Genomic DNA, 18,293 nt, shown 5'->3' with positions numbered 1-18,293 from the left:
CGCCGCCCACCCTTTGGGCCAGGACGAGGAAGAAGGGAGGGAAGCGGGAGGAAACGTCCTCCGTGCTCCTAAAGCGCTTTCCCTTCACCCGGAGCAGGCATGAGGCAGGCGTTGCACCGGTGCGGGGCTCCTAAGTCTCCCTTTTTTTGCGCGTCATTCTGCACTTTCAGCGGCGCTTCATCCGAAGAAACGGAAATCCTCCAGTTAAAACAACAGTGAATAAGACTTTGGGAAAGGTTTAAAAAAAACTGCGTTGGAAGAAACGTCCTTCTGGGTTCAGTTCCAAGTGGGGAAAAAGACCCTGGAAACATGGAGGCTGCTTGGAAAGATGGTTTTAATGGTGGACAGGATCACGTGGCTTGAGCTCCTGAACAGAAAAGGGGGATCGCATGCTTCAAGATATTGGGTGAAGAAGAAAAAGAGAGCGAGATGCTGAAAATCCCTGGTTTTATGCCCTCTCTGGGCTTTGAACCTGAGCTTGTATTCTCATTGGTTGTCAGACTCTCATTGGGGGCAACTTTCTAGGCTGTGTTTTGAGTCCAGGTTTGAGCATTGCTTCTTCCCAGGTGCCCTGTGGTAAGATGGGTAAAGGGCTAATACTATCATGCCTTAATCCCATCACCCTGGAGCTGAAGGGGTGGAGATCTTTGTTATGTTGAATAGACTGGCTGAGGCCTTTTAATGGCCCCTTGACAAAGGTGGGGGCTATTAAGAGTGAGTCTGTTTCCTGCCTAAAAACATGTTTCTCCATTTCTTATCCAGGGAAATATAATATTCTGCCTTTTCAATATTTCCCAGGATATTTCATTCTTCTAGGAGAGGTTTTTTTTTAACTTCCTACAATCGCCATTATTATTTTTTATAAATAACACAGAAGGTGGAGAACATACCTAATACTTCCCTGAACTCTGAAAGGCACTGACTTTTTAGCCCACTGCAGTGCATTTCCCACAGCAGCCTTGGAGGGAGGATATTTTTAAAAAATCCAAACCAGCCGAGACTGTCCCTGTGGACAAGGAGCTGTCGAAGCTACAGCTTACGGCCCTGTTATACTGTACCTAATACTGTATTAATACAGTAATACTATAATAATACAGTATAATAATACTATACTATAGCCTAATGCTGGGAAAGACTGAGGGCAAAAGAAGAAAGGGACGATAGAGAATGAGGTGGCTGGATGGAGTCACGGAAGCAGTAGGCGCGAGCTTAAATGGACTCCAGAGGATGTAGATGACAGGAAGGCCTGGTGGAACGTTGCCCATGGGGTCGCAAAGGGCCGGACACGGCTTTGCAACTAACAACAAAATACTATACCTTCCAGTGACGTGCGGTCAGCTTTAGGGCTGGTGAGGCACTTTTTAGACTTGTGGACTTCAACTCCCAGAATTCCACAGCCAGGCATGCTCAGTTCCGATTTAAAGCGACAGCATTTTTCCCCCTTGCAAAATAAGTTTTCCTATTCTTTTTCTTCTTCCTCCCCCTCCTTCCTCCCTCTCTCCCTCCCTCCCCCTTCTCTCAAACAGACACACGCACACAGAGAACTTGGATCCCTCTCATTCACTCACAAACACAAACACAGAAATTGGATTGGATATATTTTCCAAAGGCTTGTAAGCAGCTCCTCTACCATACCCCCCCTTCCCCTGTTGCCTTCCGATCAAACTTTTTGAATTCCTCCCCCCTCCCCACACACGCACCTTTTCCAGCTGTTTCAGAGATGATTTCAACTCTGCTTCTCCCTGCCCTGCCCTGCCCTGCCCTCATGAAAGGCCAGAGCTCTGTCAGACTGAGCTAGTTGCTCCCAGAGAACTCTAAAAAGCCTCTAAAAATGCCCTCTACAGGAGGCGAGAGAATACGTGCCTCATTTGCATAAGGAATTTTTTGCTTGTTAACCCTTGCTTAACTCTTAAAAGGTGAAAAATTCCTTATGCAAAAGAGGCCCCTAGTTCTCTGGCCTCCTCCTATGTTAACACAGTGCACAGCAACTACCTTGGCTTTAATTATTAAAAAAAAAATCTTTAAAATTCTTTCCTTTTCCTCATGACTGGTGAGGCCATGCCTCCCTTGCCTCTAGTGACTGCACGTCCCTGATACCTTCTATAAGGACTCATAACACCTCACCTGATACAATACCCAGGAAAGCCAATTTCACGTATAATTGCTGTTATTGGAGGAGTCTGATGTAGGGCTTTTTTTGCATGGTGCTAAATTTTGATATATCATCAGCAAAATTAGGCAGACTTTGCCCACTGACCATCCATCACTGTCATATACTCTCTTGCCTTTTTATTTTTTAATGCTTCATATTTGTAATGATTGTGATTGTAATAAAAATATTATTTATTACTCAATACTCCCCCCCCCCAATTTTCCCCACAACCAGCAGCACCCTGTGAGGTGGTTTGGACTGAGAGAAAGAATGCCACTTAGCCACTTTCATGGCTAAAATGGGACTTTAATCCAGGATCTCCAATTTTGTAGCCTGGTGCCTTAACCACCAGATCACATTGGCCTCACTGAAAAGTCATTATTGTACACAGCTTTTTAAAAAAGTCTAAACTAGGTTGAGGGTTGTCAGTTCACTTTACTATTTCATACTACTTCTTGAAGTCAAACTATACTCCTAATGCAGTGTTTCTCAACCTTGGCAACTTGAAGACGTCTGGACTTCAACTCTCCCTTGAAGACTTCAACTTCGCTGGCTGGGGAATTCTGGGAGTTGAAGTCCAGACGTCTTCAAGTTGCCAAGGTTGAGAAACACTGTTCTAATGCCTGTTGGGCCTGGAGCACTTTGATCTGCTCTCACATCTATCTATCTTCCCTCCTTCCCTCATCATCATCTATAATCATCTTACACTGTTGGCGTTCTTTTTTTTAAAAAAATCTGAAAATACAATTATTAAGTATTTTTCTCTTGGATCTTACTTGATTCGGAGTTATTGTTTTAAACAGTGCTTCTTCAATTAACAGGTATCTACAGTTTGACCAGCAGAGGGCATCAGACATTTTCTGGAATATAACTGAATATAGTTATTATAATAATTTAGCTCCTTTTTATTGTTCTACGGAAGTCAACAGGACTGGAAAGAGCTTGAATATTTCATGTTGGCCCTGATCCAAATGTAGTCATATTAAAAATGAAATTCTTCCTCACTAGTTTTGCATCTGGATCACATTTACAAAGAATTACACATTAAATGTGGTTTTTCTCTGAGGCTAACAAAAAGATTTGTAAAGGTATGACAACCCCAGAACCACCTGCCATGGATATGGTGAATAACGTCCATCAATATATTTCTGTGCAGTCTAGAATATAATTGTACAGGATGGTAGGGGAGACCCTTATTTTCTATTTATGAAGCATGCAACAGAACACTTTCGTCTCTTGATTCCTCCATCATTGGTTTCCTAATTAAGCTTAAACATGACTATTACATAGGAAAAAAATATTGCAGGATCCAATGCAGAGGTAGGTTTCGGCAGGCATTACTGCCGGTTCGCTCATGGGCGTGCTGCATGCTTGATGTGCGCAATGCCCGCATGCACGGTGCAATAAAAATTGTTCTGCGCATATGTAGAAGCAAAAAACAAGATGGTGGCCTCTATGGCAACACCTGGAGAACTGGTTCAGGGGCTTGGCAGGCCTAGGTCGCTGCCGATTCCAGTGACTCAGGCCACCAAATCATTACCGGTTCGGTCAAACCGGTAGGAACCCACCACTGATCCAATCTGGGTCAGTCACTGGGGCCAGAGGTTTAGTCTTCTGAGCTTTTGGATTTGTGCTGGATCCCATTTCAGGGAACTTCTCTACTGGAATATGTAGAGAATGTGTAGAAATACATATATATTTGCCTTCATTTGAGAGAAAAAAATGTGCCCATTTCCCCCCCTCATGTTTGAAATCACTAGTTTCCTCCACAATTGTAGAGGATTTGATGAAGACATCATTCTGCCACTCTCACATATTGTGGTCGCTTAATTTTGGGTGTTATGGCACTGAATACATTTTATTTACATGTAAATAGACAGGAACAGAAGTTATAGAGTACAATGCTTAGCTATGGTAGCATCATACTGTGTTTCATATCTGCTCCTGGTCATACTTAAATGGATGACTGCTTATAATAGAATTAACAAGTTTCTGAACTGTTGTGTAAAGGCATTAAATATGAACCTCAAATACAGCTTTGATGCTCTGTAGTTCACACTATATTGGCTCCTTCCAAGAGATAACTAGAAGATGGTCTGTCGTCATGCTACCTTAACTCAACCTGGGATAGGGTGATATGCAGAAAGTTGTGTGGTTATAGCTTTGTCAAACTGCCAGGCTCACACAAGCTTAGGGACATCCAGCGATCAGCTGCATATCTTCTGGTGGGCGAATCGACTCTGAACGTTCTTGTGAAGGGAGAATAATGAAATAGGTACAGATGTCTTTGCTTCTTGGACCCAAGTCCCCACGCCACCCTGAGTCCTTGGGAGAAGGGTGGCACCCTAATAAACCTAAACCTAAACCTTCTCATTACTTCTCTTTATCCACGTTCCCACGTAATACTTTTTGCTCTCCATTAGTGAAGTGGCTAATGCCTTGCTCATGAATGTTTAATGTGCATTGCATGGAGGGCTTTTTGCTTTAGACTAAAAGCAATACACTTCCTCCCAAGCTGCTTTTAGTGAGATACCACATGACTGTTCAATGGGATTGGAAGAGACAGCTTATGCTATCAACTCGGGGAAGTAGAATTATAAAATCTGCTCAAACTGAATTAGGTTTAGGAGCTAGTTCGTAGCTGTCTAATGCACAGAATTATACAATTTAAATGGACTTGCTTTCGGAAACGGCCTGATATTCACTGAACTGATGGGGCTACTTACATATTGCTCAAAAGCAAGCCTTTCCCCCAACTTTCTTCCTCACACTGTTCATTAATGGATTTAAATAGCTGAATATTTGCTTTACTGGCCCATGCATATCTTAATAGAAGAATCTCCAGCAAATCCACTGAGGGCTGCAATTTAGGACAGTGGAGAAAAAGATGAGACTTGTTTTTCAACAATATCGAGAACCATCAACAGATCAAGAAGCAGCAGAACAGACGCACTGCTACTATCCTGGTTCCATCACAGATCGTTTACAATCCTGAACGTTGCCTCCGTACTAAATCCCAATCTCAAAGTTTAACTGAAATGAATCCAGATTTCTCCAAGGTTCTCATCAGCTGCAAGCTGACGCCTAACAACTTTCCCCAGAAAGAGTAAAAATTGAGATTCATCAATAGTTATCAAACAGTTGGGTCCAAGGACAGCATCTTGAGAAAGGGGCACCTCACAATCTCTTTCAAGACAGGAAGCAAAACTTCACTAAAAAGGCTGATTTTACAGCATGGGCCCGTCTGTGGGTCATCCGAGGTGGCGCAGTGGCTAGGGTGCAGTACTGCAGGCCACTACAGCTGACTGTTATCTGCAGTTCGGCGGTTCAAATCTCACCGGCTCAAGGTTGACTCAGCCTTCCATCCTTCCGAGGTGGGTGAAATGAGGACCCAGACTGTGGGGGCGATATGCTGACTCTGTAAACCGCTTAGAGAGGGCTGAAAGCCCTATGAAGCGGTATATAAGTCTAACTGCTATTGCTATTGCTATCTCCCTATAACTGCATTCATGACCCAGGAGAGGCCCAGATCAGTGGTGGGTTGCCATTTTTTTTATTACCGGTTTGGGCGTGTGACACTTCTGCACATGTGCAGAAGCATCCTGGCAGGTGGGCGGAGTCTCCTGCTGCCGCTACTATCGATTTGCCCGATCCGGGCCGAACCAGGAGCAACCCACCTCTGGCCCACATCACATCAAAAGTTCATGTTCTGGGTATCTTACTCTAGGTTCGCCTGGCCAATTACAGTCCAAGGCTAGTGGATCTGAGTTACGTTATCTGCAGAGAGCCTGAATATACTCACAAGACCCCAATATTTGAGTGTATAAGGTCTCTGGACAGTTGTCAGTGAACACCATAAGGGAGAATCATTGATGTTTGCTGCCCTTATAGCCATGAGATACTCCCTTATATTTGATTTCACCCATGCCTGCCTGATCAGTCACTTGTGTTTTCCTCTTGATGGTATCCAAGCCTCATTCATGCTGACTTTCCTTAGAACATTAGAAGAAAAAGGAACCTAGTTCCATCAAACATCCTTTATTTTTTTATCTGAAAATATAAATATTATATCTAAGGGGAAAGGTAGCATTTGTGTAGGCAAATAGTCTCCTACCTTCTGAATAAAAATTGTAAAAATTTTGTCTTTGTGATCTGTTTAATGACAACTACCAGATTGGGATTGCACAAATCTGTTATCACCTCTAGATGACAGCAAACAAAAAGGGGAAACTCACACTTTGCTGCCATCTGAGGAGGATTTAGATTTTTGCAGTTCAGATGATAGCCCCAGCTTTAATGTCCTCTTCCCTCTATAAATAAAAACTCATTAATAATGACTTTTTAAACAGTTTTATTGACATAGATTTAAAAAAAAACAATGAAGCATAAAAAATATTTTAATAAGGAGAGAAGAACTCACTCAATGTAATTTTCTTACACTTCCAAATCTAGCAATTATTGAAGCTTTTTATAAATCTTCTGTTTCTTTTATCAACACCACAGGTAAGCTTCACTGCAAACTCCCTCCAAGAGAGCTAATTAGATACATTAAGGCATCTGTATTTGTTCACATATATTTTTCCATTTGTCCAAGTATATTTTTGTATTGAAAAAAAAAATCAAAATCAGAATTAAAACCATTTACAAAATAAGTTTTAGACTGTAAATCCTTTATAGAAACAGAGGAATATTTCGCTCATGTTTATTTCTATGCTGAATGATAGAATAGCCCCATTCTATGTATAGATTCACATTAAAATAGCCTGTGAGTGCAAAATAACCTTCTGTCAGTAGGGTTGCACAAACGTACTAGCAATAGCAATAGCAGTAGACTTATATACCGCTTCATAGGCCTTTCAGGCCTCTCTAAGCGGTTTACAGAGAGTCAGCATATTGCCCCCAACAATCTGGGTCCTCATTTTACCCACCTCGGAAGGATGGAAGGCTGAGTCAACCCTGAGCCGGTGAGATTTGAACCGCTGACCTGCTGATCTAGCAGTAGCCTGCAGTGCTGCATTTAACCACTGCGCCACCTTGGCTCTTGGCTAAACAGAACATCACATACATACACAAAATACTACTTGCTTTTAAACTCTTTATCTCGTACTCTTTATCTCTTGACCATGATAATCAAGCCTTGTGAAAATATGACCTTAACATACTGTTAAATGGCCTGCTTTTCTGTGATTTGCAAGGGTGTGTTATGGGGACTTTTTTTCAGTCCTGCTATTTAGTGGCTGACTGGTCTGACTGAGATGAGATTAACAACTACCTCCTTGGCAAGTTGTTTAAACACTATACAAAAGTAGTTATCAGCTATAAACTTTGATAAAGGCATTTTTTATTTTCTGAACAGGGCTTCCTTACATAGCCTAAGGGTGTCTTCCCCCCTCTGACTGTATCCAGGCTGAACTAGGCTGTTAATTTAAGAACTACATCACAGTCATTTCAGCACTTTTGGTTAGGATTTTCTTCAATGTGGTTCCTTAAAATGGCTCTTGTTGCAAAGTTACATCAATCCTCATGTCCTCAAGGTGCAATATTTGGCAGACTACTCATTCCTAGTTCAGCTAGCAGAAACTAGAAAAGCTCTCTGGAGTGCCCTTGGCACCAGGATAATGCATTATCTATCAGGCATTGCAACAAGAGCAGGGTCACTGGCCTATCTCTCCTTAATGCACTTCTCCTATATCTAGATTTAGGTTAGGGTTCTTGTCCCTTTGACTCCTGACACAGAGCATAAACAAGCATTCAGGCATTTCTTTACAAGTGGTATAAAAAAAATGAACAGCCATCACTTCTTCAGTGCAAACTACCTCTTTTCTTTATTAGGTCCTCACACACATTGTGGTGACATCCCTGGAAAGGTCATAGTAAAATATCCTCGTTGTTAAGTCAAGTGCAAAAATGAACATATAGAAAACAGTGCAATTAACTGCAGAAAAGTTGGCTTTCTGTCCAGATTTTAAAACATTTATATAACCACCCATCTTACAACCAAATCTGGGCTGCTCTCCATCAAGAATTAAAACAGTATCAGTAATAATAGAATAACAGAAAAACATATTAAAACTATAAACATTTAAAAAATTAAAAGCAAATGTTCACCTCTAGAGAAAAGGATATATTTACGTCCTAGTTTATAAAGACCACACAAAATGTCTTGAAAAAGAAGAATTGGAAAGTAAGTTAGTTGTAGGCTTGAGTTTATGTTTTGCTACAAGGCAAGGCAAAAACTGGGCTTATCTTTGTGCATAGAACTGTACATCCATTACATAGGAACCATAAAATATAGCATTCAAGGCACACAAAACATCCTTATTTTCATAAAGGGCACATGCAGCATTTGTTTAATAAATGCTATGGAGTGCATTTCCTCTTGTGTATGAAATAGGAAACATGCTTGATTTTTTAAAAAAAAGATCTGTATATATCACTAATTCCAGGGATGTATATTCACTATCTTTTAAAAGAGCTGACAGCAATAAAAGTGCTAACTTAGCAATAAACCAATATTTTTTCCTTGTAATCTCTGATGGCATTTCTCTGTGTTTTCAGAGGTTGATGCTAATTATCTCTCTGGTGCGTTTCATTAAAGGAAACATTTAAGAAATGCTACAAATCAAATAATAAAACTGAATGTGTTGGCACCTTAAAGGCTAACAAATCTTACTAGTCTTCCTAACGCCACGAAATGCTTTGGCTTTAAAATCAGCTGAACCACCTCTTTGGAAAGTCTATTGAAATCAGAAGGTTTTTATAATGTAACTTTTCTAAAATTTACAAAGGTCTGACAAAATGTCGTGTTTACTCTATGTTGAATTGTTCCATGTTACATGTACCATCAGAAAAAGCCATCCGCAGCAAAGAATGAGGAAGTTGATGGCATGAATGGATAGGAGAAATCACCAATACAGTGCTATGGAATCAGACAAGAACAAAACATTATGGATTTTCTAGTTTAAGCATGAGTAAAGCTTTCTGATCGTGAATAAAACTTTAGATTAATTTTGAATACAAATAAAGAAAATACTTAGTAGTACCTCTTTTGAAAAATATTAAGTTTAGCATAAATAATAAAAAACCACCAATGTGAAAACTTTTACATTACGCAACACGCTTCCATTCGTGAATCTGGGATAGTGAATGGACAGTAGGGTTCTGAAACTTTCATTTAGCCTTTGAACTGAGGTTAACCTGTTCCAGTGTATACGGCAAACTCAGGATAAAAATCTAAGAAACATAAAATCTGACAATAACTTGTTGCTATTCTTTTGTTGTAGCAACAGGAAATATGAGAGTCAAGCTTTAAAAGTTAATACAGTAAATGAATCCAAATCTAATTTGTAACTTTGATCAAAATGAAGAACTCTGGGATTTCCAATACAGCAAGCCAAGCCAATACCTGCAATATCTTTTACTCTGCGTGGATACAGGGGTACTTAGATGAGAGACCCAGACTGTCAAAATTCTCTCTGGAAGAAAGAGAGAGATGGGGATTGCCCATATGTATTTCAGTCAGCTGAATTCTATAGGAACCGTTGTTTTCGTAGCTGCTTGCAAGCAGCTGGGAGTTCTGGCTTCTACCCTCCTTTGAGCTTCAAATGAAACCTTAAGGACGCAAGGCTTGATCAAACCTCATGTTTTTAATCACACTGGAGTTTTACTGCCTCTTTTAAGATTGAAAATACTTCAGAACTACAAAGACTACTATGGTAGTTGCTGGGTAAATGTCCTTTCAGTCTGTTTAAAACCAACAATGATTTTTTTTTTCCAGCTTTGTAAGTCTTCTATTTTATTTTTTGGGGTATCTTTTTGCAATATATACTGAATGATTTTAGAGTTGGTTTGAAACAGTTTTAATGATTAAGGCTTTAAATTGATATAAGAGAGTGAGTTACTATACCTACACACACATACATACATATGTGTGTGTGCATGTGTGTGCTTTTATCTATTTAATATACTGTAATTTTTAATACATTTGTTTTAAAGATGGAAGGAATCTTTGAGAGATTTTATTGAAAATCAGAATGGCCCTAAAAGATCTGAAGGATAATAAAAAGTATCAGAACAGATGGCAATATCTCACTGACCTTGGCTGACCTCAGAAATGGTAAGCAAGTTTGGACCTGCTTATGCTTGGATGAGAAATCCCAGGTTTCCTCATTCTGTTACACATAGCAATCAAAAGCTGAGCTTGACTCAAAGTAATCTTTAACTTTGAAAATATAATGTTTTTAACACCATAAGCTATCACACATTTCATTTTAAATAAGTTATATTTCAAGTAATTCTCTGGCCCTCTGCTATCTTACTTCATTTGGGTAAATGATACAGGATATCCTAATGTCAGAATCGTTCCGTGCACCATACTTCAAACCACGTGCAAATCTCAGGTCACGAAAAGTGCAAAGTTTGATTGTTGTTAAAGATCCCTTTCTCCCCCTAAACTTGAAAAAAGGAAAGGTGTCAATAAACCCCAAGAATGGAAGTCAATAGCATCTTGGGAAGATGCTTCAGGTGCTGATTTGAAAATTGGTTTCAGTACACCAAGCAGAAAATGGTTATCAGTCATTATTTCTAGAAAACATAGAGTCAGTTTCATCGTCATGCATTCCCCTCTCATAGCGAACAGAGGTAAATCCAAATGAGTGTAGTCGCATCCGTCTATACAGGAAGTATGCTAACCCAACAAGGAGTGCTATAACCATTATAACACAAACTGCTATTGCCCCTCTTGAATGATGAGAGACTGTAAGAAAAAGAAGAAAAAGTTATTGAACTAGAGTACTTAAAATACAAGCCACATGTGGTTATGGTTGTTGTATGGTGGTGGTTGTTGTTTCTTCTTCTTCTTCTTCATCATCATCATCTTTTATTAATTAAACATGAAACTCAGTCAACTGAACATTTAAAAATGTGTGACAAACACCATTGGTTGGTGCTAATGGTTGATATGGGTTGCTGCCAGCATCCTAGGTATCATCATCATCATCATCTCTTTTATTCATTAAACATGAAACTCAGTCAACTGAACATTAAAAAACGCATCACAAATACCACTGACTGGTGCTAATGGTTGATAAGGTTTGCTGCCAGGGTCCTACGCATCAAGCAAGTACCTTCTTAAGATGTGCAATGTTCTGAGTAGCGCAGTTTTTTGCACTTCCACTGGTGTTATTGCAGGAAGCTACAATTTCTTGATGTGTTTTATAAAATTCTTGGACATGGTACCAAGTGCCCCGATGACAATGGGTATCACTATATTGTTGTTGTTGTTTTCATATCCTATCTTTTATCAAAGTCAGTCACAACATAAAAGTATTGAATGAACAAAGTAAGTAAGTATTAAAATATTTACCTACCCTTTTAAATCCAACTAAATACTATGAAGATTATCCTGTCATTTAAATGCATGACTTCCTCGCAGCAGCTGGCTGCTTTCTTAGCCACTAACATACTGAGGCTAGACATGAAGACTTTTGTTTCTCTCTAGGGCTCCGTCTCAATCATAGAGAAGAGAAGAGAAACCTTTCTATTGTCTGTCTACTTCTACTGTCAAGAAAAACAAGCAACCCTTCTACTGTATTATACTGCAGTGGCCCCCAATCTTTTGGGTGCTAGGTCCCCGTTATACTATACCATAAAAAGGCTACTCTATTGTGGAATAAACAATTCCCATCCTTGGTCACAGAAAAAGATGATGATGATGATGATGATGATGATATTTTTATTCCACCTTATCTTCAAGACATAGTCTAAAATATTTGAAATGGACCAGATAACTTATCTTCATCTGACTATATTAAATCATCATTTACATACCTTCAGGAGTTTTGCAAACAACTCTGCTTGGTTCATTGTTGCAGTCTGCTTTGGACCATGTCCCATTGGCTGAAAAGATAACACTGCACTGACCATTAGCCTTTTCACTTTCATTGGCCCAATTTGTATATTTAGCCTCAGAGCCATCAAGCCAATTCAAGGACTTAGCTGTAAATAAAAACATTTCTTCTTTAATTTATGAATAAAAATGTCTTTCACTTATTAACACACACACACACACACACACACACACACACACAGAGTTTATTCTACATTTGGCTATGAAGAGTTTGATGTATACTAAATAGTCAGAACTCTACTCTGGTTCAGTATCTAAAAGCTGTCTTAATACTTTATCGATTAGCAATTTGCCATGTTCACAATCCAAAGTAGTGTCAAATTGTTCCCCTAAGTTACAGGCCTTTATTAATAATGCCTTTATTAAATTAAAAACTAGGTCAGGCAAGGAGGAAAGAATCATACCAACCTTGTAAAAACACACTTTGTTTATTCCAGGAAACATCAAAATATCAGCCTGCATAGAGCTAAGTGCATATTCCCTGAGTTGCTTGTGTGGTTGGTGGTAGGAAATCTTAGGGGAAGATTTTCTGATTAGCAGCTGAGGCCAAACAACAGACACAACAAAACATGCCTTAAGAGGCCTCTTTCTGCAACTTCTGACATGGCTGCAATGCAAGGCCTGAGGAAAGCCCACATTACCATTATGATAAAGCAGGCTTGCCAGTGGTAGTTATTACCCAGGCCCCCAACAATTTTTAGGGTGCACTGCCCCAGAATAAAGAGGTTATCACTTAGTAGATGTAAGATTGTCTTTATCTATTAAAGTGATGTACTCTCTTAAAACGTTTCAAAGTTTTAGACCTCATGCAAGTAAAAGTGCTTCTCTGCCATTTGTTAAAGTATGCCTATTTTTTTCAGGCTTTCCCACAAGTCTGAAACTAGATACAACTGCTTTAATGAACTGAATAATTAAAGCAGCATGTCTTTAATTATTGCCTTATTTAATTGCAATAATTAGATTGAATTATTATTCAACAGGGTTCTTTCACACTTGTTTGTAAATGTGTGTGTGTATGGGGGAGTGTGTATTTTAATGAAATGCAGGGAGATGCTGTGCTTATTCTTACATAAGGCCCAGCACATTTCTTTCAAAAAATATTTCAAGTATACTCAACTCTATAGTGTAGTTACTTAACATTAGTCTGCCTGCTGTATTAGTTCATTTGCAAGTTGTTCTTCACAAGATTTCATAGGGCTATTATGAAACAAAAAGGAACTAAAGAGATTACCTTAGAGAAACTATGCAAGCACAACAGAGCATTACTTAAGTCCAAAAGAGGAAAAAACATTAGGAAAAAACTCAAACTACCTCCATCTTTCAAGAAAATGCTGTCAGGCTTTCAGGATTTTGCTACTATAGCCTAAATCAATAGAGTAGCAGGCTTACTTATGGGGTCTGCTCCCTGACCTTGGCCTACTCTAGAGGGCTGACAGAAACCTATTCTTCATCATTCATATTGTACCCATACTGATTGTCTTTGTATCTCTAGAGTAGTGATGGCGAACCTATGAAATGAGAGTCAAAGGTAACATGCTTTGACGTTTGGGGTGACACACCACTGTCCCCCAATACCCAACGACTATTCTTGAAAGCAAGGCCTGTCCTCACACAATTTTTGGAGGCCATGTGAGAATGGAATATGTCCCCCAGAAGAACAGGACATGCTTTTGTGCTGTTTTGCCATGGAAGAACATTTTCCAAAGTCACTTTGAAGGCTTTGTGTGACCTGGAAGCCAATCTCAGGAAGGCCACAGGGACAGAAAGAGAACACTAACTAAAAATGGAACGTGGCAGATCCTAGGAAGAATTGGGCTGTGGGATCAATTGTGTCCTGAGGACCTCTACTTCAGGCCATGCTGCTGTTCAAGGTGGCCTAATGGGAAGGGGGGGAGGTGGAGAATTGTTTGGGGTGTGTGACACCCCAGCAGAGTCAAGTTAGGAATTTTCAAATTTTTGACATGTTGATCCCAAAAGGTTTGTCATCATTGTTCTAGAACCTCTCTCTGATAGGGACTGAATGCTCCAATGGATAGAGCTGAATGTTTATGCAGACTTTGAAATATTTCCTCTTTTTTTTAAAAAAAAAAAACCAACCACTTCCTTATTTTAAGGCTTAATTACAGGTTTCATTCATTTTCCATGGCAAGCTGGAAGGAACTTTTGCTGCCCTTCTTCAGCGAACACTGTCAAGTGGATAGAGAAGTTCCAGGCAGCGCTGAAACCACAACTGTCTTCCTTAGCAGAGAGATAAGATGATTGATCTTTGGGGAGTCATTGGTTGAGCTGGTTTTATCATGTACAACAGGTGTGCGATGTCTGATCCTCCAAATGCTATTGGAACTTCAACTCTCCTCACTCCCCCTCACCACTGCCCATGTGTGTTGTGGTGAGCACGAGTTGGAATTCATGGAGCGACCACATATTGCCCATCCTACTATGAATCCATGCCAGCTGAACTTTATCCAGCAAATTCCTAAGATTCCCTGGATTGAGCTCCACAGGCCAAAAAGACTGGCTAAAGAAGCAGGCCATAAGGAGAGCAGACTCTAATAAGGGTAGTGCCTCAGGTGGGCATCATCTGGGTAGTGGCTTGCCTGGCTTCTTCACTGGCAAAAGCTGAGGACAACTTTTCAAGCCTCAGCTCTGCCATGTTTATCTTATTGGCGGCATGCCTTGAATTCTGAATTCCAAGTTCCCCTGAATTCCACTCCATCCTGTCTTGTGCAGGAAAGCACCAGAAGGGAGAACTGAATTTGAAACTATGGAAGGTAGGGAAAAGGACAATGGAAGGGGGGGGGGGGAATGAGACAAAGATGTTCAGGATGTGAAAAGGTTAAAATTAAAATACTGAATTAACTGGCCAAATATTTTGGCCTTCCATTTCTTTTAACTGCAGCTCTTATACTATGTGTGCTTAAATTTAAATGACTGGACATTTATCAAAAAATAAAAAGTATTACTGCTCTGAAGTCTATTCATTTTTTAAAATTTGCTATGCAGTTGTCCATTCCATGAACACACTGAGAAAAAAGTCAGCTTTATTGTAAGCCTATGCCCTTGTTTTCCATGAACACAAATATAATCTAGACATTTTTACCTAAAACCTGTTCACATACTGTATAATTTTTGTCATTTCCAAACGTTATTTAATATTACATCCAGCTTTTCCTTACCATTAAATTGCATCCCAAGCCATACTTTTCCAGTAATAAAATAATAATCTTTCAAGTGTGTGCTCACAAACTTATTTTCCTCTCCATCCTTGATAGTCAGAAGTTCTGCAGAAGGATCTAGTGAGAAAAAGTTTATCTTAAATGAGGAAAACCTAATTTATTTAAATGTCCAAAAGAAATTATTTAAGACATTGTCTAAAATAATACTGAAAAATAACTCTTTAACCAATAAAAGAAACGTATAATTTGGGCATACCAAGTTTCTTGCAAATTTTCCTAGCTTTGTCTGCAGTATATGTGGAATAATTATAAAATGCCATATCAAATGCGTAGCAATAATTTTTGTAGTAGAGCCATTGCGATGCTCCTTTAGGAGAGTCTGGACACTTTGATGATGTTTCGGTTTGCTTTAATTGCACTTCTGTGAGAACACAAATAGCATAATCAACTTTATTCAAATATCAACATTTTCTGCTCAATCAATTGACGGTTTTAGTGTTGTTGTAACTATTCAAAATATAAATAAAGCAAGGTTCTAAATATGTTTGCTAACAAGTAATCGCACATCTTGGAGCTTTTCCACCTATCATAGAAAAAGTGTTTTAATTCTTAGGAAACAGTAGCTATAGCGAGAAATGAAATGCCTGCATCAGTCCTGACCTTCCTCCCACTTTTTACAAGGCAGATGGTACTGCCCAGAATTGGTTTTTAACTCTTCGGGCTTTCACCCAAATGAATATGTTATATCTACACTCCCAAAGGGGGCGGAGGTCATACCAATAACCCAGAAAATCTTTTCTTAATAGCCATAGCAATAGCAGTTAGACTTATATACCGCTTCATAGGGCTTTCAGCCCTCTCTAAGCGGTTTACAGAGTCAGCATATTGCCCCCAACAACAATCATAAGAGTATTTTTTCCTAAGTGACTTAAAAACAGCAATTTAGGGAACAATCTAACTGGCAGTTAAGGCTGTGCAACCATTTTGACTTAATAAATGCCTGTCCTGAACCCATGAAGTGGATTTACCCAAAAATCTCTGCACAAAAAGGGAATGGAAATTACAACTAAATCTAGCCTGAATCCTTCATGCCTTGAATGTTTTGCATGGCTACAAAAGGCCAACCTGTGAAAATCATGGGAAGATTTGAAAAGATAAGCATTTTAGCAACAGCACTACAAACATTTCCATGAAATCAAATAAACTGTCATATACTTCATACTTAGGAAGAATATGTTGGTTAGTAAACCGACTCTAGGTTAAGCAAACATAGCTAATATGGAATTGCTATCAGGTAAAACTGGGTACTGGTTGTGGTGGTGGCCTACTTGCCAAAAAGGGCTAGAACGGTCCATGCCATTAGCAAGTAATCCTGCAAACAAATTTAACAGTGCCAATAGGCACCTTGGGTGTAATCCCAGAAACAACAGAAATGCTACTTTAACATCATTATCACTGACAAATTCACCACCAGCCAATTGAAAAAGGCAGTTTTACTCAGGCGAGCTTGTATTCTGTGACCATCCCGCTATCACAGGTGTGTCAAACTGGCAGCCCATGGGCTGGATGCGTCACATGCAGGCCACACCTACCCCAGCTCCCCAAAGGGGAAAAACGTCGTGAAATGTTATGTCACGACAACATGATGCCACGAGTTTGACACCTGTGCTCTAACACCACCAAACAACAACATCTGCCAATCTGATGTCCTTGGGAAAGAGTCGATCGGGGGATAAAAATGCCAAATCCAGTCTGAACACCTGGCTGACTGCAATGAACCATAACACCATGAAAACAATGTTACATGAAAGCCTCAGAGGTGACTTTGGAACCCCATCTCCGTACAGAGCACTGCAAGACCATCTCTGAGGAAGAGTAGCAAGAACACCACTATTAAGGAGGAGCAAAAGGAAGCAATTGTCCACTTGAACAATCCACCACCATTGGCAAGTCTCAATAAAAACTAAGTATTAAAGCCAATTATTCCCCCCCCCCCATTTTTAAAATTTTTGTGCCATGTTCTTTTTAGGCAGCCTGAAAACAAGAACCAGCTTATTTTTATTATGCTGTAGGCCACTTTGCAAGCTGAATACTATTATCTTGTTATGTTATCTGGTTAAGATCTGCTTGCCGCCAAGGAATTATATTCAGCACGGGATAGGAAAAGATGCCCATGCTTTTGTTTTATAGTTTCTTAGATGAAAAAGAATCAAGTGATATAGGAATATATGCTTACTTTTTGAAGAAGAGTAGCAGATAGCACCATCGCCTCGAGAGGTGCATTTCCTGCGATTCCAAATTCCTTTAGTGTCGATAGCAAAACAATTTCCAAAAGAATGAGAATGCTGATGTTCCCAAGGATGGTAGTCAAACTGGCTTCCATCAGACCACCCAAAATCAGAATCATTTCCCTAGGGAAGGTGCAACTTTGTTGATCAATACTGATAGTACGCTTGCTTTTAGCAAACACTAGAGAAACACTGGTTATGCGTTGACAAATTCAGACTCTTTTTAAACATTCTTTTCTAGTACACACTGTAACACATGAACTCAATTGTTCTTGGCTGTACTCTGAGAACCAAGATCTCAGGGGCTTAGTTTACTTGGCAATACTAGTGCAATTAGCAATTATGTTAATGAGTAGCATGGAGATTCAAGGTCCCAACCGACCTATATGGGCTGAAAAGCCAACTCATTGCTCTCCTTCCAAAGCAGACAGCAAATAGGAGATGCTTAGCTGAGCTATTGTCTTATGGAGTAGGGCAAAGAATTAACATTTCCTTATCTTACCGATTTAAGTCCTGGGTCAGAAAATGTTTTTTTCCTCCAATTTTTTAATCTCTGCAAAATGGCATAGTAGCTTGAGCAGAGGCATACAAACCTTAGCTTCTCTAGCAGAGATATGCACAGTAGCAAGATGTATTCATTTTAATCATAAAAGATTACAATAACTTTAACACAGCTGTCTATAAATTCTAAGAGTGCTCAAGCAGAATGCCATGTTTTTATGGGCAGAAAAAGTTCATAATGACCCCATTGAATATTAATGTAAGGTAGT

At 39.5% G+C, this 18,293-nt stretch overlaps 1 protein-coding gene across 1 annotated transcript in view; it reads right to left on the bottom strand.

Annotated features, from left to right (window-relative positions):
• Positions 1 to 8,997: 8,997 nt before the first annotated feature.
• The window catches only part of LOC116504042 (lymphocyte antigen 75-like), an 85,820-nt gene continuing 76,524 nt past the window's right edge, over positions 8,998 to 18,293 (bottom strand). The window contains exons 31-35 of the mRNA XM_032210864.1: positions 17,472 to 17,646; positions 15,492 to 15,656; positions 15,236 to 15,352; positions 11,981 to 12,148; positions 8,998 to 10,907 (exon numbers count right to left, since the gene is read on the bottom strand). Coding sequence (XP_032066755.1) covers positions 10,723 to 10,907; positions 11,981 to 12,148; positions 15,236 to 15,352; positions 15,492 to 15,656; positions 17,472 to 17,646 — 810 coding nt within the window. The 3' untranslated portion in view covers positions 8,998 to 10,722. The remainder of the gene's footprint in view (positions 10,908 to 11,980; positions 12,149 to 15,235; positions 15,353 to 15,491; positions 15,657 to 17,471; positions 17,647 to 18,293) is intronic.

The sequence above is a fragment of the Thamnophis elegans genome, chromosome 1 (assembly GCF_009769535.1).
Source record: "Thamnophis elegans isolate rThaEle1 chromosome 1, rThaEle1.pri, whole genome shotgun sequence".
Classification (NCBI taxonomy): Eukaryota; Metazoa; Chordata; class Lepidosauria; order Squamata; family Colubridae; genus Thamnophis; species Thamnophis elegans.
Note: the sequence above shows the minus strand (reverse complement) of the source record. Positions and strands in the feature narration are given on the sequence as shown.